The sequence below is a fragment of the Gopherus flavomarginatus genome, chromosome 8, assembly GCF_025201925.1.
Source record: "Gopherus flavomarginatus isolate rGopFla2 chromosome 8, rGopFla2.mat.asm, whole genome shotgun sequence".
NCBI lineage: Eukaryota > Metazoa > Chordata > Testudines > Testudinidae > Gopherus > Gopherus flavomarginatus.
Genome location: NC_066624.1, coordinates 110,121,733 through 110,144,219, shown reverse-complemented (window position 1 = coordinate 110,144,219; position 22,487 = coordinate 110,121,733). Strand labels below are relative to the sequence as shown.

Here is a 22,487-nt window from a genome sequence, read left to right as displayed (position 1 = left end):
TGGGGAGGAGCGAGGGGGCAGGTAGGGGGGTGGCCTGTGGCCTCCCCTGGGCTGGGCGCAGTGGTAGAGTCGGCAGCTCAAATTCCGAGAATCGAGCTGTGTTGATTCTTAGAACGGGGGTTCTTAGAAGTGGTGATGCAAGGAGTTTCTAGGAAAGCCCGGAGACCAGGTGATTGCTGCTGCTGCCGCCGCTGCTGCTGCTGCTTCTAGCGCCGCCGCCGCCGCCGGTTTTTTACCCTTCAATGCTGCCGGGGCTGGAGGTGGCCAGGCGCCTCTCTCCCCATCCCCATCCCCGTGCCCGCCCGGCCGCCCGCCTGCCTCCCTCCCTCCCGCTCGCGCGTGGCAGGTGTTCGGGGGGCTTGTCGAGGGGCCTCGCGTGGCATTTATTTGGGAGGGGAGAGGTGCGGGCAAGGCAGAGGCGTCGCTGCGGAGCGAGCCCGGAATGTTCGCCGGAGGGTGGCAGGCGGGGAGCGCAGGCTCGGGGCTCGGCTCTGCACGCGGGGCTGCTTCCCTCTGGGCCGGCTCCTGCGCCGAGCCCTGCTGCGATGATGATGATGATTTGGTGTCTAGCTCAGGGCCGGCTGCGCTTCCTCCTGCTCCTGCCCTCCCTCGGGCTGCCTTTCCCCTGCCCCTCCGGGCAGGGCGCGGAGTCTCGCTGCCTGGGCTGCTTCGCTCGCCTTTCTTGGCTGAGGCTTCCGTCGCCTGGCGCCCGGCCACCACCAGCCTCCCCGAGCCGAGTCAGTGACAGCGGGCAGCGAGCACAGATTTGCAACAACAAATGTTCCGAGCAAACTCGGCCGCTTTGCAAGGGCCCCACTGCCTCGCCCTCTGCAGTTGGTTGAACACCCCTGTTGGGCTTGAATTGTGTGTGTTTGTGGACAGGCGATTTGTATTATTATTGCATTGGAAACACGTTCGCCTCCACTGTCTTGTTTGGGGTTGGGGAAGAACCGTCTTCCGGGGGCAGAGGGCTCTGCACCTGCAGCCGCATCTGGATGTGGGGTCTTCGGGGCGATGGGGAGGGGGTGTTGACAGGACGGTGGGGAGCGAGATCGCTTTTGCAGGGGGGTGTGTGGCAGTACGTGTTGTGGTGTTTTGGGTGCTGCGTGACCCTAAGGTTGTTTCCCAATGGCTGCATTGTTGTGTTTTTTTTGTTTTGTTTTTTTCCTCCACGGTGCAAAATCTGTTGGGATAATCAAAGGCACATGCACCAGGACTCAGACTAGACAGGATGATTGCGAAGGGCAGGAGCGGCGGGACACAGAAACACTCCCGATTTTATTTCTAGACTGTGCTAGGGGAGGCGTTGACAACACAACTTGGTTGCGTGTGTGGCGGGGTGTGTGTGTGTGTGTGTGTGTGTTTTTTTCCCCTCTCTCCCCAATCCAATGCAAACAGATGACTTTGCAAAAGGGCTGGCGAACTCGGCAGCCTGGGGCTGTCTAGTCCTGCCAACCCAAGCGATACCAAGTCAGGAGTGCTGGATAAGACTCGCGGGAGATTTTGAGGGGGATCCCAAAGTAATTGTGCCAAGTGACTGTTTGGCTCGACTAACTGTTCCCTGCCTGAGCTGACCACGTCCATGTGTGTTTTTTAGGAATCACGTTTGTATTTCATAGACTAATGACCCCATCGTGGGTTTGATGTTTTTGTTGTTGTTAGAGAAATAAAAGCATATTTGACCAAGACATAAGTGGTTTAAGGAGACTTAAAAAAAAAAAAAACCTGGCTACTGAATTACTGATTACTATGTATGTAAAATATTTGGATTATTACCAGCTTGAGGGGGAAAGTCCATCAAACCAGCGTTTCCGAAATAATTCTGGGCTCAGGTGGAAAGGGAGCGAAAACTCCCAGGGCTCGTGTCCAAGAGGGCGAGCGTCCGCCAGGAAACCCGTGTAATCTTTTAATGGGTTTCCAATTAGTTTATGGTCTCCTCGAGTGCAGCTAAAGTCCTCAGCGCACCCAAGACACGGCTGCTGCGGAATGTAAACACGAGCCGCGGACGGCTCCGGAGCGGGGTTGCTGGTTGCAGCGCCAGTGGAGACGGGCTGCCCTGTCTCTTCCTGGAGAGAGAGCGAGAGTGTGTGTGTGTGTGGCTTTTTTCTTTCATTTTAAACACTTAAAAATAAATCAGTAGCCAGGGACAATTCCCCTTGTTTTCCTCGTCGTTTACTACCACAGCGCGCTTGGCGTGGAGACAGGCGCTCGTAAATCTGCAGTCCCAGCTGGCCCCTTTCCACACGCTATTCCTGGAGGTAGCAACCAGCAAAGAGGAGCGGGCGGGTTTGTTTGAAAAAGGAAGGAGGGGGGCAGACTGGAAATCTCAGAGCTTTGCAAAAGTGCACGCCCCCCCCCCCATGCAAGGTGCAAAGTATCAAACTTTATGGGGGGGAGAAAGGAGGTGGGTGACTCTTCAGAAATCTCCAGTTCAGCCAGCCAGGGTTGAAATCCGATCCCTGTTGACATATGGGATCATGTCAAGGGGTTGCTGATGAGATTTTTAAAAATTATAAGGAGGGAAGGGTGGTGAAAACACCTCTGTATTTCTCTAAGGAGAAGCAGTCAATCAAACTCCAGTGCCAGCAGAGCTGAAGGGTTCATTTTCCTCACACCTTGTTAATTTCTTTAAGGGATTTTTTTTTTTAAATGGCACAAGTGCCTCCTCCATAGGAATGTGTCCAAGCAAATTGCTTCGGTTGGGGTGGGAGGAATGTGGGGACAAGGTGATCTGTACAGTCTGTGTGATTGCTTTTTATTGAAGAGTTCCAGTTAGTTTGTTGTGTAAATGACAGATGTGACCTGATGTCAAAATACTTTCCTCTTCTCCCCCCACCCCCAAGGGGGAGAAACTTTGTTTTGAAAACTCAATGGTTTAAGTAGTGGTGTGTGGAGTAGCAGCGACCTCGCTCTGTTTGCAAGGGAATCGCCTTTTGAATGTATCTGGGGTTTGGTTTGTTGTCACAATATTTTGAAATATTATGAAATAGCCTTGATGGCCTAGAAGGAAGAGTAGGGAAAGAAAAACATCCTACTTTTTTTTTTTTTTTTTTAAATTTGTGGCTTCTCTTCCCTTCTTTGAATCTGGCTTTCAAAGGCATCCAACTCAGGATCTGGCTCTGTTTATACACCAGGTAAATCTGATTTAAAAATAAAGTACCAAAAAAGAGTGTTGCCATTGACTTCACTGGATGCAAGATCAGCACTAAACTGGCTTGGGAATGAAGATCTACACTGATAAGCAGAAAAGGATCCTGCAGCCTCTAACTGGTGCAAAATTGTCATTGACTCCAGAAGATGTTTTACTTGACACCTGACTCCAGGCCCAGGCCTTGAGTCTGTCATCAGACCCATCTTGCTTGTTGTCCTGATGTTTTAAAATGTAATGATTATTCACAATATTGTATTAAAGGCTTATGGGATAAGTGCTTTAAGAATAAATACAGACTTCCTTCCAGCAGGCCTTAAGGGCTTGTTTTACAGCTAGGAAATCCCTTCAAAAATATTTTAAAGCAAAACTTTTTCTCATGGGGCAGGAACTGCAGTTTGCATTACAACTGTGTTTTAAACCAGCAATCCATCTTTTTTTTCTTTTTATTTTAAAGCCCTCAAATTTTCTGTCTTTGTCAAATAATCCAGTGATTAAAATATTCTAAGGCTGTGTAAGGATCTTCCAGAAGAATGGATTCTTGCATTGTTCCAGGAAGAATAGACTGCATTTCTAGGGAAATGCTCCATGTTGAAGGCCAAAGTAGATCAAAGATCTCTTGGGATATGTTTCAAATCCATTTCCCCCCATGCCCACCCTCTGTTTTGACTGTCTGAGTCAATAATCAGAAGAAATGGTATTTCACTGGTTAATTATTATCCTAAAGAGAAGGAACTCTGAGTGAGAGTTGATTCTCAAAGAGAACACCAAAACCAGGTATTTATTCCTTTTTTTAATTGCTAGTGTTCCCAGCTAGTCTAAATGCTGGATAGTGAGGGTTTAAGACTTCGGCCTGGGTCTAAAATAAGCCTAGCTTATTTAAGCTGTGAAAAGCAAGGATGAAAAAGCTCAAAAAATAATGTTGCTCAGACGTGTTCTAAGAGAAACAGAATTACATTGACAAAATTATGTTTTCCAGTCTCAGCTGTGGGGTTTTATTTTATAGATCTCTACCACAAAGCTAAAAGGTGCCATCTAGTGGTATGTTTTTAAAATTTTGGTGACTACAGCTAATCTTTCAAGCTTGGGAAATCGAACACGTTGAATTCAGTACTGTAGCTAGCTTTTTTTTTTTTTTTTTTAAAGTTAGCAGTGAAGAATGGAGACACATCTAGTGCCGCAGAAATTGACTAGCCTAACTGAAAACAGCCAAGTACATATTAAAATGTTACTGATACTTGCATGTGGAGCTCTGTCTGAATTTTCATGAAATCACATGTTAAAATATTTCATACTTGTGGTGGTCATCTGCTGTTCCTGAATCATTGTCTAATACAGGTTGTCTTGTATTGCAGAATTATGCATTCATTTGAAGGGTTTCAGTCTCCACACATGGCAGCAACCTACTCCTTTATAAGGAAGTCTTAAGAAATATACTATATTGGATAACACATTGACAAACACTAATGTAAATGCAGGTGGCAAAACTTAATTAAGATAATGCCAAGGCTTTTTTTTTTTTTAAATCCTATTTCAAGCAACATTTTCTTAATGTGCTACAAGGACTTTAGATGAGCAAGGTAAAGTAATTTAAATAGCCATGTTACTATTTCTCCACTTGGACAAAAAAAAATTATCAAGGTAAAGTCAGTTTCAGCTCCTAGTGCTGCAATATTTTGGATGCAAACACTGCCTGGGGAGGTGTTGACAATTTTAGTTGGAACTTTAAAAAAAATAGTGGGTCCTACATTTTGGAAAAGTTTGTTTAAAAACTCATTTTGGGGAAAATTTGACTTGACTGAGTTCCTCCTTTTTAACCTTTCAGCCAGACTTATGGGGCCTAAACAAGAATCTCCTCCATAAAGAACTCCTGTGTTTTTTGTATTAGATTTATTTTTAAACAATTCTTGTGATTGGTAGAACTACAGCAAAACCTGTAACTTCCATTTGGAACTCTTATTCCGAAGAGGGGAGGGAAATAGTGGTCGGCTTTCTCCCTCATCCCTGTGTTCTAGGCTAGTCTTTCATCTCCAATTACATTTATTATCAGTCAGACACAATGAGGACATTAATTTTACTTACCACAGAAGGAGGCCATTGACTAATGCACTGTAGAACTGTTGGTAGAAGAGAGACATTTCTCCCTGAGTCACAGGACTGGCCATTCTTTAGGATAACTTGCATGGCATCTTCCCAAATACACCATGCTGTGCTATTTTAAAAAGATGTAGTCTGTGCTAATTGCCTCTAGGAGCAGCTCTGTGGGCTAAATTTATTTGTTGAGTCTGAGCTGGAGCATACCTGCATATGTGTCCACAGTCCAAACTTGCCCTTATGATAATATATTCTTTTAAGCTACTTTAAACAGTACATGATATTTGAGATAATGGGCCACATTTTCCCTGGCGTCACTCCATTGACTTCAATTGAAATAACATTGCTGTATTCATTTTAAAAATTAATGTGCGAACTGTCTTATTTAGTGGGAAGCCCTGGAAAAAGGTTGACTCATCACTTTCCAGGGATGGTTATTGGCTTTACATCTTCATTAATGCTAAGCAAGATTTTGGCAAGAGCGATAAGATTTTGAAATGGTATTCTTCCCTCTCTTTATTTTTAAATGTAAAGTAATGTGCAGACTTGAAACTGGGCCATTTCCAAGCATTCACAAGTGCAACCAGCTTAGAATCTTGTTCAAAGGAAGATATTAAAATTCACTGTAGCACCTTGCAGTGCTAGAGGACAGGTGCAGTTTTCCTGGTTACAAATGCTGATAATAAACCTATCCTTGTAATAGACTGCATTTCCTAGAGGCAGTTGTTTGCTGGCAGGAAATGAGACCAGCCTGAAAGTGCAGAATGCTGAATATGCTGCTAGTGACATAGTTGCCAAAGGGAGCAAGGGATGGGGAAGAGAAGCTAAAGCCTCTTTGATTTACGCTGACACAGTATTTAAGTCTTTGAGATGTTTTTTCTCTTTTTATTATTAATCAAAACAGGTGTTGGCCTGGCCCTGGGAGGCTACTAAAATAATGAAGTCCTTCTGTGAAAGCGTAAGGACTCTTACAGCCCCTGGGCTCATGCCATTCTGTAACAAATGAAAGCTCTGAGAGCCAGGGAGCTTGCGAGGCGGTCCCTGTCGCAGGAGCAGCCTCTTACCACAGGTGACTCTTGCCCTCTACTAGTGGGGACCCCGGCGGTGCCCTCTGGGCTCTGCTTCTCCGGCAGGTGCAAAGGGGTGACAGACCCCGAGGTTCCTGCTTTGGGTCACCTGCCCCCAAAACTAAAAGCAGACCCGTGGCAGGGACCTCTGCTGCTGTCTACTCATGGACCGAGGGGGAGTGGGTGGCTCTTTAATGCCTGGTGGCGGAGCGCCCCCTAGCGGGCAAAGGGGCCCTGCTGGCTCAGCCTGCCTTGGCTTGCGGAGCGTCTCCCCGCGTGGGTGAGGTGGGGCGAGTCGCAGGCTGGCGCTGGCTAGGGGGGCGAGGGGCCGCTGCACTCCACCGGTGGTGGGTGGATTTGTTTGCAGCTGGATGGGATCCTCCTGCTAAGGACGGGGGCGGGGAGGGTTCAGTGCCGCGGGGGGAGGGAGCTGGGCACGGGTGGGGGATTGGGGGTCTGAGCTGCCCGGACCCCTAGGCGGCGCCCCCCCCCCCCCAGCACTTCTCCTGGCTCGGCAGCCCCCGAGCAATGGTGTCTGCAGCCCCCTCCCTCGCCCACGTGGGGGAGCCGGGCGGATCGGAAAGAGGGGCCGGCCCCTGGGCTCTCCCACGCGGGGCTCTGCGCTCCAGCCCCCCGGGGTGCATTGCAAAGGGGAGAGGGGGCGGGCTCGCCATGCCCCGGGCTCGGCTCCCGCTTGGCTTCCCAGAACGGGGCAGCTGGAGCCCGGCGCCTTCCCGGAATGACAGCGCCGTGCCCTTCGCCGGCCCGGGGGGCGCATTTCCTCCCCGTGTAAACGCGGCGCTCACAGCGCACCGGCGGGGCTGGGGCCGGCAGCTGGCGGCAAGGTACCGTGGGAAAGAGACGCTCCGAGGGGGTGTCTCTGTGCCGGGGGGGTTGCTGCTGGGTTTTTTCCTTTCCCCTCCCTTACATCAGCAGGGCTAGAGGGTGACCTGGGGGGGTTTGTTTGGAAGCGGGTCCTCTCCTTCCCCCCCACCCGCAGAAAAGGTGGCCTTTGGCGGGGTGAACCCTGGAGCGTGAGAAATTGGGGGGGGGCGCGGCGGTATTTTTCATCTCGGAGTTCCTGTCTCCTTCTCTTCCCCCCCCCCCCCGCCCCAAATATTAGCCATCAAATCTTGACAGTCTCTTTACTGTTGCTGAACTGCAACGGCCAAACTGTGTGTGTGTGTGTGTGGGGGGGGTTCATCTGCATCTGGCTTGATTAATATGGGGTAGGTGGGTCAAGGGTGTGTTTGGGGAGGGGGGAGGAGCGCCTTCCTCATTCTCAAGCCCAGCAGCAGGTTGGAGGCAGACCCTGCTGCAAAGTGCAATGTGAGGGTCCCTTGTTGGAAAAGGCGGCTCAGCTGTCAGCAGCCCAGATCTGGCTGCTTTCTGGAGGAGCCTGTGCCAGGGCAGGAGTGGGTTTGCGGAGGGGCACCCGTGTGGACCAAAGATGGGCTGGGTGGCGAGGCTGTGGGTGATGGGCCGAGGGTGCTGTAGCTGTGCCGGAGGGCAGCAGCAGGATGGTACAAAGGACCGGGTAGCACCCAGGGCAGGTTGGCCTCCTGCCACATCCCTGTAAAAGAATTCTACCATTGCTGGAGCTTCTTGCATGACGTGGAACAGGCTGGACTTCGTGGTGAGCTTTGTCATTCTCAGACCCATGTCATAGCCTATAAGGGGGCCTTGTTCTGATCTCAGGGGCGACTCTTGTGACTCCAGTAGCCCATAGGTGTGACTGGCATTTACACTGAAATGACTGAGCTCAGACTCTGACCTGGTTGTACATCCCTTACACATTCCACTGGGTGGGAACTTTGAAGCTAGGCCAGTTGCTAGCACTATCTGAAAATCTCTTGGCTTTCATGTGAACGCTGAAAGTGGCTGGCACAGAAGGCTATGCAGAAAGGTCAGAGTCTGCAGTATTTGGGAAATGAGTCACTTTTTTTTAGAGTTTCAAGATAGGGAGACTGCGAGGCGCTCTGAAGACTCCTGTCATTGGAGTGTATGAAATGGATTTTAATGTCATGCATTTGTCTTAGCATATTAAAAATCACACTAATTCCTCCTCCTCCCCATGCCCCATAAATCTCTGGGCCCACATCTTTGTGAACATGGAAAGGTTTATGGGTATATCTGAAAAGCCAAATACCAGCTATGATGCTCTTTCCCCCTCTTTTAAATGTAAAAGCCAACTGTGGGGACGGAGTATTTGTCTTCGTGTAGGTAAGGGGGGGGGGGGGGGATAGCTCAGTGGTTTGAGCCTTGGCCTGCTAAACCCAGAGCTGTGAGTTCAATCCTTGAGGGGGCCATTAAGGGTTCTGGGGAAAATCTGTTTGGGGGATTGGTCCTGCTTTGAGCAGCAGGTTAGACTAGATGATCTCCTGAGGTCCTTTCTAACCCTGATATTCTACAATTCGAAGAAAAATAAAATTCTCTTAGAATGGAAAAGAGAAATTTGTTTCTGTCCCAACTGTATTAACTCCCCAAAGCCAGCAGGTGGGGACAATGAGCATCTTCTGGCATTCAGAAAAGGAGACTAGTTCTGTTTCTAGCTTTGTCACTGACTTGCTATGTGACCTCAATCAAGTTACTTAACATCTCAGTGCCTCAGTTTCCCAATCATTAGCAATTTCTAGTGTTTCATGTTTCCAAAGTGCTTTGAAATCTTCAGAAGAATGGTGGCTACACTAAGGAGAACAATTCCTGACCCCTTTCAGTTTCTGGGGAAAATGAAAGGGGAGGGGACAGAGTCTTACAGCCCTATGTGATGCAATGAGATAAGAAAGGAGTGGGAATATTGGGAATGGGGAGAGGCATCTCTGAAAGAAGTGGTAAATGAATTCTTGTTTGACTCCTCCTGTACCCTCCCCAGCTACCCTCGAGTCCCTGACTCATAGATATGAAAGGCTGTTTGGCATACACCCATGGTTTGGGGTAGAGGGTGTGGAAGAGTCTATGATTAGATTCCCAAAGCCTGTGGTTGCAATAAGAACATACTGTACTGGGAGAAACAAATTAACTTTATTGGAGAGTGGAAGTGCTATTAGCTTCAGCTTGCATCCTGCTGATGTACATCAAAACAACAAGCTTGCATCCTACCACAGATCATTTACATTTCTGAACTAATCTGGTTTGTTTTCTTGTGCTTGCTTTGTAGGTTTGAAAGAAACTTTTGGGCTGTGAATTGAGGCATTGGGTATGTAAATTTAATTTCATGCCTTTTTAAATGTATTGAATGAAGTGTTTCATTAGGCCCAGCCAGAATCTGTATTCAGGAGAGTGGCTGCTCTGCACAAAATTACACATTCATATCCCACCGCCGGCAGTGGAACCGTGGATGGAACTAATCCTGTCATTGAGGAATTTGGCATTTAAGATTCAAATTCCAGTGTGGAATTTCAGGTGATGGATGGTAGCTTCTTGGGAAAGGCCTGGGGCAGACCCTCCAGTTTGATGAAAGAGAACATGTGTTTTGGAAGGCTTCACATCAAGAACTGGTGAGGGAAGAGGAGCAGAGTTCTGGAATTAGGAGTCCCTGGTGATCTAGATTCTAGGGAATTGGGTATCGGGAGACCAGGGTTTTCTGTTCCTGGTGCAGCCACTGATTTGTGACGCTGGACAAATCATTTTCAGAAGTAGCCACTAATTTTTGGATGCCCAACTTGAGACCCCTTGGTCTGGATTTTCAGAAGTGCTGAACACCTGTAGCTTTGTATGGGATCTTTGAGTAGCTCTAATTTCCATGGCTGGATCCTGTAGTTTGGCTGCCCTGACGTCTGTGGGAATGACACACATGTCAGAGCTGTGAGACCAAACCATAAAGTATGTAATCTAATAACAACCGCAGGTTAGCATCCAGAGTTTGCTTTGCTTTGCCTGCTATTCCTCTGAGATCCTCAAAGAGCAACTTCCAATGGAGCTGAGCTGAGCAGAGCAGAGCTCCTGCTGGCTTAGCCACACTGGGAGCAGCAGCAGGTCTGAGGTATAATGGGGAGATGGTATAGCTTGCCCACCTATTCCCCAGGAAGGTCCTGTTGTGTTCACCCATCGGGTGGGAGGACGGGACTCGTGCTGAATCCCCTCCAGTACTTGCCCCCTTTTTTGGAACAATCAGCAGAACAATCTGGTGCTCATGGCCACTGCAGATGGAAGCTGAAATGTGGCTGCATCCTAGATTATTATTATTTCTTCTCTAGCTGAGGGTCTGTTGCTGCTCTGACCAAACACTGCCTTTCAGGGTGGCCCCTGCTGGAGTAATAGCAGCCTGTGGGCCCTGCTTTATAATGCGTTCTGAGCCACTTCATGGTCCTATGTTTCTTCTCTCTTTTTCAGGCAGAGTCAAGATGGCCTCTCCGGCAGACAGCTGCATCCAGTTCACCCGCCATGCAAGTGATGTACTTCTCAATCTCAACCGCCTTCGGAGCCGGGATATCCTCACCGATGTCGTTATCATCGTGAACCGGGAGCAGTTCAGAGCCCACAAAACTGTCCTCATGGCCTGCAGGTGAAGAGGGGCTAATGACACAGTAGCTTTCTCCCCACAACCCCTGCCCAGCCCCCTTTCCTTCCTCTGTGTTTACACGCCGTTCCGTCAGATAAACAGCACGTCTGACATCCCAGGGTCCAGCTCTGCCTTTCCGAGCCCTGTGATCACATCCACGAGTAGCAGATGCTTGGCAGGGGTTGGAGTCCATCGTGCCCAGCTCTTCGGTCTAGCTGGTTTGCATACTGATGTGCAGCTAAACGAGTGTGTTTCTTGCAATGCTGCATTGCAGGGTATCGTCCAAACCAAAACCCTCTCCAACCTTGGGGAAGAGTCTCTAGATCTAGAGACACTGTGCTCCCATCTCTAGAGACAACCAAAACCACCAGAGCCAGGTATCTCCTCAGCGGTCAAGGGCTACATCTCAATGAAGTTTAGAAGTGTAGTATTATTGCTCCTTTGAAATTATAAAGCTATAGGGTTAGAGGGGACCGCAAGGGTCATCTAGTCTAATCCCCTGCCAAGATGCAGGATTTGTTGTGTCTGAACCACCCAAGGCAGATGGCTCCAGTCTCCTTTTGAAACCCTCCAATGAAGGAGCTTCCACACCCTCCCTGGGCGTCTGTTCCATTGTCCTGCTGTTCTTACTGTTAGGAGGTTTTTCCTGAGATTTAATCTAAATCTGCTGTGCTGTAGTTTGAACCTACTGCCTCTTGTCCTGCCCTTTATGGCAAGAGAGAGCAACTTTTCTACATTTTTTTTTATGGCAGCCTTTCAAGTATTTGAAGACCTCAATCCTATCCCTCTTTCATCTACTCTTTTCCAGAACTTGCCCTTGCTCCTTTCTCCACTGACCGAAGGATCCATTCGCTATTGTACCCTGTAAATAAAACACCTGCCACATCTACTGGCATTGTCGCTGGGCCTCGTTTTATCAGAGGGCGCTAATGTGGAGGAAATGAGAGGCCATTGGCATGGAAAAATGCATAAACAGAGTATCAACAATTTGTATTTTGCATAAACGTCTTATGACAGTGCAATATTTAGTGTGCATTTGACACAAACCGTGTTTTCCCATGCGGTTTCAGAGATCAAAAACTCACAGAGGGAGAAAAAACAGACCGTGCAATGCAGGAGGAGGGATTAAGAGAAGTAGGCAAGGGAGAAAAGGCATTTAAGTGGAGAAGGTGGAGAGCTGGTGAGCAGTTGAGATACAGGGAGGCTGCTCCGGATGGCAGGAGCTGCAGAGGAGAAGGCGCTTGCAGTCAGCAGTATCATTTGGGGGACCAATGGAAGAATTTAATGCTAGATCAGAGGAAGCAGGAGACGTGGGGAGGAGTGAGAGGATTTCTGTGATGCAAATCTATGGAGGGTCTTTAAATTAACTTAGGTCAGAGTTCTCAACCTTTTCCATAACAGGACCTCCCTGGGGCCGGCCTCCCGTCCGTCTTCCAGTGTCGCAATGTAGAAAGGGCGGAGGTGGAGAGTTCATGATGTCTCGATGGAGAACTCCTGTAATAATTTCCCTCTCCCCTCTCTTCTTCCGAAATCTTGCAACGTTGGGTTCACTCTCCCCTCCCATCTCTTCTCCCCTTTGCAGCGGCCTCTTCTACAGCATATTCACCGACCAGCTAAAGTGCAATCTGAACATCATCACTCTGGCCCCAGACATCAACCCTGAGGGATTCTGCATCCTGCTGGACTTTATGTACACCTCCCGCCTCAACCTGAGGGAAAGCAACATCATGGCCGTCATGGCCACCGCGCTGTACCTGCAGATGGAGCACGTCGTCGACACTTGCCGAAGGTTTGTCAAGTCTAGGTGAGACACCTGTGGCTGAGTTGGAGAGCCTGTTTTGGGGGGAGAGGGGTGCAGAGGGTGGAATTGCCAATGCATCTGACCGCTCATTTCAGAGGCTGGGAATAAGGCGTAACGCCCTTCCTTTTGTCTCCATGCAGCGAAGCCGAAATGGTCTGTGCAATGAAGACGCCAAGGGAAGAGTTCTTGACGGGCCGGATGCTGAGTCATCCGGAGGTGATGGCTTACAGGAGCCGGGAAGTCTCAGAGAACAACATGCCTCTCCGAAACACGCCTCTCTGTGATGGGAGGGCCTTTGCCTCCACTTTGTACAGTGGCCTGTCTGGATCACACCTTTCCTACACTGGATACAATCCCATTCCAGTCAACGGTTTCCTCTTAGACGACGAGCTGCGAGAGGCGAGGATGCCCCTGCCGGATGTCTCGAGGGTCAACCCTTTCCCAAAGGAGAGAACGCTGCCATGTGACAGCTCCAGGACAATCCCTGCAGACTACACCAGAGCCGTCACCGATCTTTCAGCCAACACGTGCTATGCCACCATCTATTCTCCAAAAGAGGCTGCTACCGAAGAGGCCAGAAGTGACATGCACTACAGCATAGCCGCTGGTCCTAAGCCCGTCGCACCTTCGCTCCGAAACAATCCCTACTTCGCCTGTGACAAAGCGGCCAAAGAAGAAGAGCGGACCTCTTCGGAAGACGAGATAAGCCAACACTTCGAACCAACCAACACACCAATGAACCGAAAGGGTCTCATCAGCCCCCAGAGCCCCCAGAAATCAGACTGCCAACCCAACTCGCCAACCGAGTCCAGCAGCAGCAAGAACGCCTGCATTGCTCAAAGCTCTGGCTCTCTGGGTACCAAGAGCCCGACCGACCCCAAAGCCTGCAACTGGAAGAAGTACAAATTCATTGTCCTCAACAACCTCAACCAGAGCACCAAGCAAGACGGTGCCGAGCAGAACGAAGCGGGGACCCTCTCCCCTCGCTCGTACGTGTCTGCGTCGGTTTGCCAGCAGTCCATGGAACCTGAGAATCTAGACATCCAGTCCCCAACCAAGCTGAGCTTGAATGGGGAAGACTCGACAATCCCACAAGCAAGCAGGCTCAACAACATTGTGAACAGGTAAGGTGGACCCCCGTGGAGGAAACAAGACTCCTTGCAGCGCTGCTGGGTTTTATTCATGTTTTGGGTAGATGCCCATCTTTGGTGAGCTAACCTCTTACCTCAGTTCCTCGGAAGGTGTAAATCAGTGAGTTCAATGGAGCCTTGCCAGTTGATACTGAGGATCTAGCCAGTAATGTATGTTTCCCAACTGTGTAACCACACCCAGTGTAGGCTGATGGTTACATCAGGGACTAGGAGTCCTGGCTCACTATGTGGCTATGGTCAGTTCACCTAAATCTTGTGCCTTGGTTTACTCTTCTGTTACCTATCCAAGCGGAACGTTTATAAAGTGCGTTGAGATCTTTGTGGGATGGGCACTATAAAAGAATGAAGTGTGATTGCTGAATGCCCTGTAGAGGGAATGCCCCATGGGGCCCTGATCGCAGCTGGGGCATCTTTAAGGGTCCGCTTAGAAATGCGTGTGTATTCTTCATGCCTGGGCTGATTGGAGGCGGTGTGGTCTGGTGTCACTAAAACCTTCCAATTGGCTTTGCTCTTCTTCCACAGATCTCTGGATGGGTCCCCTCGGAGCAGTGAGGGGCAGTCCCCTCTGTACCTGCATTCCTCAAAATGCAGCTCCTGTGGCTCCCAGTCCCCCCAGCATTCTGAGATGTGCCTTCACACCCCTGGCTCGACCTTTGGAGAGGAAATGGGCGAAACCCACTCCGAATACTCCGACTCCAGTTGTGGTAAGTCCAGATTCCGTCCTCCCACACTTTCCCTTGCAGCTGGCAGATGGGGGCGCCACTGGAATCTGTGGGATGATGCTCCCACAATGCCATTCCGCCACATGAGAGAGGGGCCTGGCTGCAGCACCCACAGAACTCTGGGCATGTTTGAGCCTGCATCCGGAGTAGCAGGCTGGGGTTGGTCTTTACAATGGGCTGAACCCAAATCCTGTATCTGAACTTCAATGGTTCAGGCCATCTCTTTTCCAAGCGGATCTCAAAGTGCTTTCCAAACCCTCTAATTGGCTGAATGAAGCATACATGGGAATTGGTTTCTGCCTCTAACAAGGCAGCTTGGGCTAGTTGAGAGTAATTAGCGTCTCCCAACAGCTTAAGACAGGAAGTGAACAATGCCACACCCACTCAGAATTGCCGAGGGGGACTGAGGTAGGCAGAAAGAAATGATCCACACTTGGACATGGCCATGTTATCTGCCTCACTCATCAATCCACGGAGCTGTCTCTAGTCTGGAGGAGCAGTTGTGGATTAACAGGGCTAGACTGTAAAAGGGTTCAAAAAAGAACTAGATAAGTTCATGGAGGATAGGTCCATCAATGGCTGTTAGCAGGGATGGTGTCCCTAGCCTCTGTTTGCCAGAAGCTGGGAATGGGTGACAGGGGATGGAGCACTTGCTGATTCCCTATTCTGTTCATTCCCTCTGGGGCATCTGGCATTGGCCACTGTTGGCAGACAGGACACTGGGCTAGATGGACCTTTGGTCTGACCCAGTATGGCCGCTCTTATGTTCTTAAGAGGCTTACAGAACTCTGTTTTGTGAAAATCTGTTTGTCCCCATCCTCCAACTCACTGGGGAAAAATGGAAGATTTCATTTGCTGCTCAAAACCCAAGTTCCCCCAAAGATTAGAACTCTGAATTCATATACAGTGAAACTACCATCATGAAGCGGCCTTCCCACCCTCTGCTTCCTATTTACTAAGACACTACCTCTGCTTGGTTTGTTTACTGGCTAGCCCCATGGGTGATTTTTGCTGTGTATGTATGACGGAACAGGTAACGGACGCTGTGGAAGTGCTGCTGATTTCATTCTCCCAGGCTGCTTCCCCCAACTCCATCGAACCCTCGTGAAACAGACTTTAGCTTGGACACGTTGGCTTCACCTCCCCACCGGCTCATTGGCCCTGTCAAAAGCCGCGGTCCACGCAGGAGATGTGCTTGCTGATCTCATTCATTCTCCCCGCCTCTCTCTCTCTGTCCCCGACAGAAAACGGAGCCTTCTTCTGCAACGAGTGTGACTGTAGGTTCTCTGAAGAGGCTTCCCTCAAGAGACACTCCCTGCAGGCGCACAGTGATAAGCCCTACAAGTGTGACCGTTGCCAGGCCTCCTTCCGCTACAAGGGAAACCTAGCCAGCCACAAAACCGTTCACACAGGTACAGCTCCCGGTGCCAGCCCATGGCGGTGCGTCGCAGTTGGTCCTAAAAGGCACCCGAGTGCCAGAGCAGCAGATCCAGGACACAGCTCCCTTCTGCCTTGTGTGCAGGCCTAATCCGTACCCTGTGAGGGAACAGCAAAGCACCCCAGCACCTGATAAAGGAGGGTCATGGATCTTCAGCCGCCTCCTGGGAGCCCGAACTCCTGGGTTCTGCTCCTTTGGAAATGGCTTAACCCCTGTGTGCTTCAACTATAAATGGGGGAATACTTGTTTTCCTCCCTAGGGGGCTGTGAAGCTTAATAGCTGCAAAGTACTTTGGGATCCTCGACTATTAGGTGCTGCCTAGCATGTGGGTCTCTCTCCACATGTGAGTTGTATTGGCTGTCCCATTCCGAGTGTTTGGGGTGGGGGATGGGCCCTATGGGCTCTTTTTCTGATGGATAAAGAGGCTGAGAGAGGTTTTTTTTTTTTAACAAAAATAAATAGTCTGGTTGTTTTTTCCATTAGAAAGTTGGGTGCCATCTAATCTGGCAAAATCCCTGGTGACTGGCGAACGGTTGAAATGGTCTGAGCCAGCCCAGTGAAAGATGAGAAAGGAAGAGATCAGGGGTTTAGCTGCTGCTCAGAATATCGAGGGGGTTGACTTGTTTCTGTAAACACTCAGAATATCGATGTCCAACTAACACTTTGGGGAAAGGAAGTTTGGATTGAAGACCCAGCCTCCCTCCTCCTTCAGTTGGGCTGAATTGCACATTGCCTGACTTTACGTGGAGGATCGGAGCCGTAAAGTGCAAGAGCTCACAATATAGGTCCCCTGAGATTCTCAACACGTCCTCCAGCAAAAGCAGGGGAAAGCAAATTTGATGTTCAAGCTATTCTTCATTTAAAAACAAAGGCAGGAGGAGGAAAAAATAAACCGCCTATGAACCTTTCAGCCTATCTGTATCCATCCCAAGGAAGCAACGGAAGGCAAAGATCCAATGACGATTACCTTTGTGTAGATGGCAGGTGGGAATAATTGAGGCTGAATGGTTTGGAGTGCAGTTACTACTGACTCCATAGCTATGAACCATCCTCAGTCTCTCTCAGCCTTGCTCACTTTGCCAAAGAAACGACCAGAAATTGGATCAAATGTATTTGAAACCATTCAGAGACCAACGGAGCCATGCAGATCTCATCTGCCTGCTGCATCTCTGCTTTGCTCGCCCAGCTACCGTATAAAGTTGGATGATATTGCTTGTTGCTGGACTAGGAGGGGCTGAATTGTTAATCCTGTCTAGCAAAGCTGACAGACTTGCCTGGTAGCCCTGATTTCTAGGGCTGTGCTTCACAATCTGACCCAGATGGTAGTTCTTCGAATAACTTTCTGGGAGGAGGAGGAGAGGGTCGCATCTTGCTAGAGTTGCCTGCCATAAATACCAGTGTGCAGTGGGTGTGCCACACAGACAGTGAGCAGATTCTCTGCTGCACCCAAATGTTCTAGGCAGTAGGTTCCATGTCTCTTAACCCACCTCTGCGTGCAGGTTGGAGCAGCCTGAGGGCTGCTCTAACATGCACTGGTCCTCCAAGGGACTGCCTGACAGCTGAGGATAGCTGAAGCATGCCATACTGTGCTTCCTTGGCCTCCAGTGCCTGTGAGGAAGTTGGCGTAGGACAGACTACGATGGCTGTACTCCCATCACATACACACCAGGGGGATTCCCAGCTAAGGGGAGCGAAGCCGAGCAAAGGAATTGGAACACAGCAGGGAGTCTGCCCTGGGCTTTGCAGGGGCAATGCTTGTAGGGTGTTTCTAGGAGGCCCGTGTCTTTTCCATTCTCTTGTAGACTATATAGTGATTTAGTGACTTTAGTGGAAGCTTTGGGGAGCTCAGGACACTGTGCGCTAACCTGGTGTCTCTCTGTTTCTGGCGGGGCGACAGGTGAGAAGCCATATCGTTGCACTATCTGCGGAGCCCAGTTCAACCGGCCGGCCAACCTGAAGACCCACACGCGCATCCACTCCGGAGAGAAGCCCTACAAGTGTGAGACCTGCGGGGCCAGATTTGTCCAGGTGGGGATCCCGCTTCATACTCTGCAATTCCCCTGGAGAGTGGGATGCGTCTTCCTGCCCAGAGCAGGGGCTCTGGGGCCTGGGGCTCTGCTGCGTGTCTGTGACATGGGAAATGCCCCGAAGGGGGCACTGTTCCTTGCTTAGGGCCTGGTGATGATCCCATGCTGTTGCAGAGCAAATGCAGGCCCCTTGAACTTTACCCTTGGCAGGTCAATGAAGCTAGTCCATTGTTTTTCAATTAAACAGATCTGTGCCTCTGACATTTCTCCATGTGCTGTCAGCCCTTCGAGCTCTCAAAGGGTTTTACTGCAAACATTCATTAGCTTATGGCCATGGAGTCTGATCTAGGATTCCATACTCTAGGAAGATAGCTCTCCGGATGGTCACTTGAGTAATAAGGACTGGGCTCGTGGTTACAGTCTCTGTCCACAGAGATGGCAGCTTTTCAAACTCCTTTTGGTGAAGCTGGTTTATTAGCAGAATCCATTAGGTTTAGAGTCTGCCTTTAATCTCAGAGCTGCTGTACCGAATGGTCAGTCCGATCCAGTGTCTCCTCTCGTGGCCAGTGGATGGGAGGAGGATTTCTTCCTGACCCTAGCTGTTGTCTAGCTAATGCCCTGAAGCATGAGGATTGATAGGACTGGCTTGGGAAGCTTGGTCTGAATGTGAAGTGCATGTGGCAAGCATGCCTCTGGGACCTGTTTTCTGACACTATCTCCTCTGCGACAGGTTGCCCATCTCCGAGCTCATGTGCTAATCCACACTGGCGAAAAACCCTACCCCTGTGAAATCTGTGGCACACGCTTCCGGCACCTGCAGACGCTCAAAAGTCACCTTCGAATCCACACTGGAGAGAAACCATACCATGTAAGTAACCTCCCGGCATTATCAACGCTAGCGACCAAGAGCCAGAACTCCCTAGCAGCCATAAGGGCCATGTACCATGGTGGGGAGAAGTTGTCTGGCACTGACCGCTGCCATCGCCCGGGCATGGATCAGTCCTGACCACTGGGACTGTCCCCAAGGACACCTCCTTTTCCCCTCCCCATCTACCCTCTGGCACACAGTAAACTAGAGGCCTGCTGCTGAGACAGCATTTTGATGGGCTGAGCTGTATTTGGAACAGCCCCGACCCCTTTTCTCTTCTTCCTCTTCCCCAACCGAAGAAGGTCACGTTCCTTCGAAGGGCCGCGGCTCACGTTACAGTAGAGGACAAAGGACATTGCTTCTCTACTGTACGGAGGATCATAGATGCTAGAGATGAGAGGTTTGTTGAGACGTCCCCTCCAGGCTCAACTCATCCCTGGCATAATTGTGTTGAGTGAGGGCTATTCACTGGTTAGGGTATGATGCTGTGCAGTTGGTGGTGTTACCCCAGGAGTGAGCTTGGCCCAGGATGCTTTTTTAACCCTGAAGCCCATAACATGGGGGGCTTAACCTCAAATACAACTAGCTGGAGCTAACCATGAGTAGATGCTACCAAAACTCAGAGGGACTGGGGCTTGGAGTGGCACATATCATGTAGCACCCTCTTCCCATGCATCTTCTTGGGAGCCCCCATCCAACCCACAGGGAGATTGCACAGAAGATCTTATGTAGCAATATCAGCAGGTGGGAATAGTTAGGGTGAAAGAGGACAGAAAAAAGCCTCTTCGACTCTTTACACAAGGCAGAACTGTGGTTTAGAGGCTAAAGCAGGCGAACTAGGACCCTTGGGCTCTACTTCGCTAGCTTTGGCACTGACTTGCTGCGTGGCCTCCGGCAGGTCACTTAACCTCTCTGATGCTGTTCTCCCATTCTGAAGAAAGGGGGAGTCCAGGGTGCTGTGATCCTGAGCAATCATTAATTAGGACAAAATTTAGAGTCCCTCGACAGAGGCACTAGAGACCTGCCAAGTGCTTCATATTAATTGTACTCACTGTGTTTGAAGTGACCAGCTGGGAGATGGTGTCAGTGTTTTCGTTAGTGTCTCGGCAATGATGATATTTTAAAATTGAGGCGGAAGCATGGGCTGGCAATTCAGGCGCTGGCCCTGGGTTCAGATCCTGGCTCTGCCACAGATGCCTTGCATGGCTTTGGGCAAGTTACTGAGCCTCTCTGGGCCTCAGTTGCTCATCTGTAAAATACGCTCCCATGCCATGTTGCGAGGCCACATTAATGAACGATTGGGAGGCGACAAGGGCGGGGGTTGGGGGGGCATATATGTGGCTAGATTACATATGGCTCTGTAAACTTTCGAGCTAACAGTGCTTCCCTCATCCTTTCGGTTTTAGTGTGAGAAGTGTAACCTGCATTTCCGCCACAAAAGCCAGCTGCGGCTCCACCTCCGGCAGAAACACGGCGCCATCACCAACACCAAGGTGCAATACCGTGTCTCGACAACAGAGCTGCCACCAGAACTGCCCAAGGCTTGCTGAAAGCCAGGCGGATTTCTCTGCGGGGCGGGTGAGAGGAAGGGGTGTCTGAGGGCGAGGGAGAAAGATATCCAAAGGATACTTGTAACACTTTAACACTTTAAAACTTTCATCACACGATGGAGTGCCTCTAAGCCCATAGTGCAGATAGGTGGGAAAAAATATTAAAAAATACACGGGTTTTGTTTTTATTTTTCCCAGTTATGTGAAACTGAAAAAAAACTTATTCAGATTTAAATGTGTATAAAAAATGTCTGTGCAGTGGAGTGTTTAACCTTCACAGTCTGAAGATGAGGAATGTAATGTTGATTTACGGGAACAGTTGGGTTTTTTTGTTTGGTTTTTTTTTGTTTTTTTTTGTTTTTTTTTTGCTTTGTATGCAAAATGTGTGTTCTTTTAAAGAGAAGAGAAGAATTGTGTGCTATTGAAGAGAGGGCTTTAACTTTTTTAACCAAAGGTGAAGGAATCTATGGCAGAGCTGTAAATATATATATAAATATAAATATATATATAAAATAAATATATATAGACCTTAAAGATATATTAAAAATATATAAAATGCATTAAAGGCTTGATTTAGCATCTGCTGGCAGATGCTGATTTGAGACTCTTTAGTGTGGTAGAGCACTTAACAAGATATTTTAAAGTATTGCATCTGTATAAGTAAGAAAATATTTTGTCTAAATGCATCAGTGTATTTGTATTTTTTTGCAAGTGAAGGTTTACATTTACAAAACAAAGTGTATATTAAACCAACAAAGCTGCAGAAGGAATTTAAAATAATAATAAAGTGTAATTTTTTTTGTTTTTGTTTTCAGTCTGTATATATGTAAAATGTGGTTCGCACGGTGCCTTTCTTTTCAATGGACGTTTTCAATGTATGAACTGTATGAGCCCAATTTCCTTTTTAAGGTACAGCCTGATGTTACAAAAGGAGTCCTCTGGCAGAACTGTTTATCGGGGAATGTTTTGTGTTTTGGGTTTATTTTTTGTTTTTTTGTTTTTTTGTCTTATTTTACATGCTTGTGTTATGAACAATCTCGGGAGACAGGGTTTGGGCTGTGTCTAAACTGCATTAATGCATTCTGTAAAATATAGCTGTACAAATACAAGAATAAAACGATGAAAAGTAAAGTACAGTGGAGTGAGGGGTATCTTCTTCTGTCTGTTTGGCTTAAAATGTCTTGATCTGAAATTCTCTCACTTGGAACAGTCCAGACTTAGGATATGTATTCAGTACTCACCGGATTGGCGGGCAGCAATTGATCCAGCGGGGATCGATTTATCACGTCTGGTCTAGATGTGATAAATCGACCTCCAAGCGCTCTCTCGTTGACTCCTGTACTCCAGCTCGGCGAGAGGCGCAGGCAGAGTCGACAGGGGAGCGGCAGGAGTCAACTCACTGCAGTGAAGATACCACAGTAAATCAATCTAAGTACGTCAACTTCAGCTATGTTATTCACGTAGCTGAAGTTGCATAATTTAGATCGATTTCCTCCCCCTTACCCCCCAATATAGACCAGAACTTAGTCACTAAGGCTCTGATCCAAAATGCACTGAAGTCACAGGAAAGGCGCCCTAATCCCGACGGAGGCATGTGGCGCCAACCCAGCAAAGCGTGCACCCAAGTAGTTCTGTTGACTTCAAGGGCCTATGCTACTTGCCTACAGTTAAGCATGATCTCAAGTGCTTTGCTAGATCACGACCAACGAGTAGCCTGCAGTTCCCATTGACTCCACTGGGTCCTTTGTGAATGCTCAACACCTTTGAAAATCAGACCACTGTTACTAATGTGCCTAGCTATGAAGTCAACATTTTTCCATTTTTTAGGGGGCCTGATGGTCAGCACTGAAGGGCTAGATTGATGTTGAATTGTAGAGTCCCTGGTCTCTAGCTCAGGAGCTCAGCTAAAGATGTGGTCTAGGCCATACAGATTCTCTTGTGGCTCTCCACCCTTCCCACCTGCAACCAGAGGGACCCACCTTCTTCCATTCATGACTCCATAACACCCCAGTGGCAACACCAGTCCTCATTTGGCTGGCCAAGTCTCACTGGGGATGTATTTTAGGAGCTGCAAAGGAGGAGACACCAGTAATCATGAGACTGCCAACAAATTGTTCCTG

The 22,487-nt window shown here is 48.9% G+C and overlaps 1 protein-coding gene across 5 annotated transcripts; it reads left to right on the top strand.

The window, feature by feature from the left end:
- Window positions 1-45: 45 nt before the first annotated feature.
- Window positions 46-21,501, top strand: BCL6 (BCL6 transcription repressor). Of its 5 annotated transcripts, none has more exons than XM_050964774.1 (11): window positions 47-169; window positions 6,147-6,311; window positions 9,467-9,505; window positions 10,642-10,813; window positions 12,393-12,614; window positions 12,752-13,735; window positions 14,285-14,466; window positions 15,729-15,896; window positions 17,820-17,950; window positions 18,680-18,817; window positions 20,224-21,501. In XM_050964774.1, the coding sequence occupies exons 4-11, from the start codon at window positions 10,653-10,655 to the stop codon at window positions 20,365-20,367; spliced, it is 2,130 nt and encodes a 709-aa protein (XP_050820731.1). In that variant the 5' UTR covers window positions 47-169; window positions 6,147-6,311; window positions 9,467-9,505; window positions 10,642-10,652; the 3' UTR covers window positions 20,368-21,501. The 5 variants fall into 5 exon arrangements, with proteins under 5 accessions (XP_050820733.1, XP_050820734.1, XP_050820731.1 ...); XM_050964773.1 differs by lacking the exon at window positions 47-169 and adding an exon at window positions 1,058-3,134; XM_050964776.1 differs by lacking the exon at window positions 6,147-6,311 and having other exon boundaries at window positions 46-169; window positions 12,393-12,599.
- Window positions 21,502-22,487: the final 986 nt, after the last annotated feature.

Excerpts from the sequence above, each read along its gene's own strand:
- BCL6 (XM_050964774.1), top strand. The coding sequence starts at position 10,653 with ATGGCCTCTCCGGCAGACAGCTGCATCCAGTTCACCCGCCATGCAAGT. Across the intron at positions 15,897-17,819 it reads CCACAAAACCGTTCACACAG|GTGAGAAGCCATATCGTTGC; the intron begins GTACAGCTCCCG and ends GCGGGGCGACAG. Across the intron at positions 17,951-18,679 it reads GCGGGGCCAGATTTGTCCAG|GTTGCCCATCTCCGAGCTCA; the intron begins GTGGGGATCCCG and ends CCTCTGCGACAG.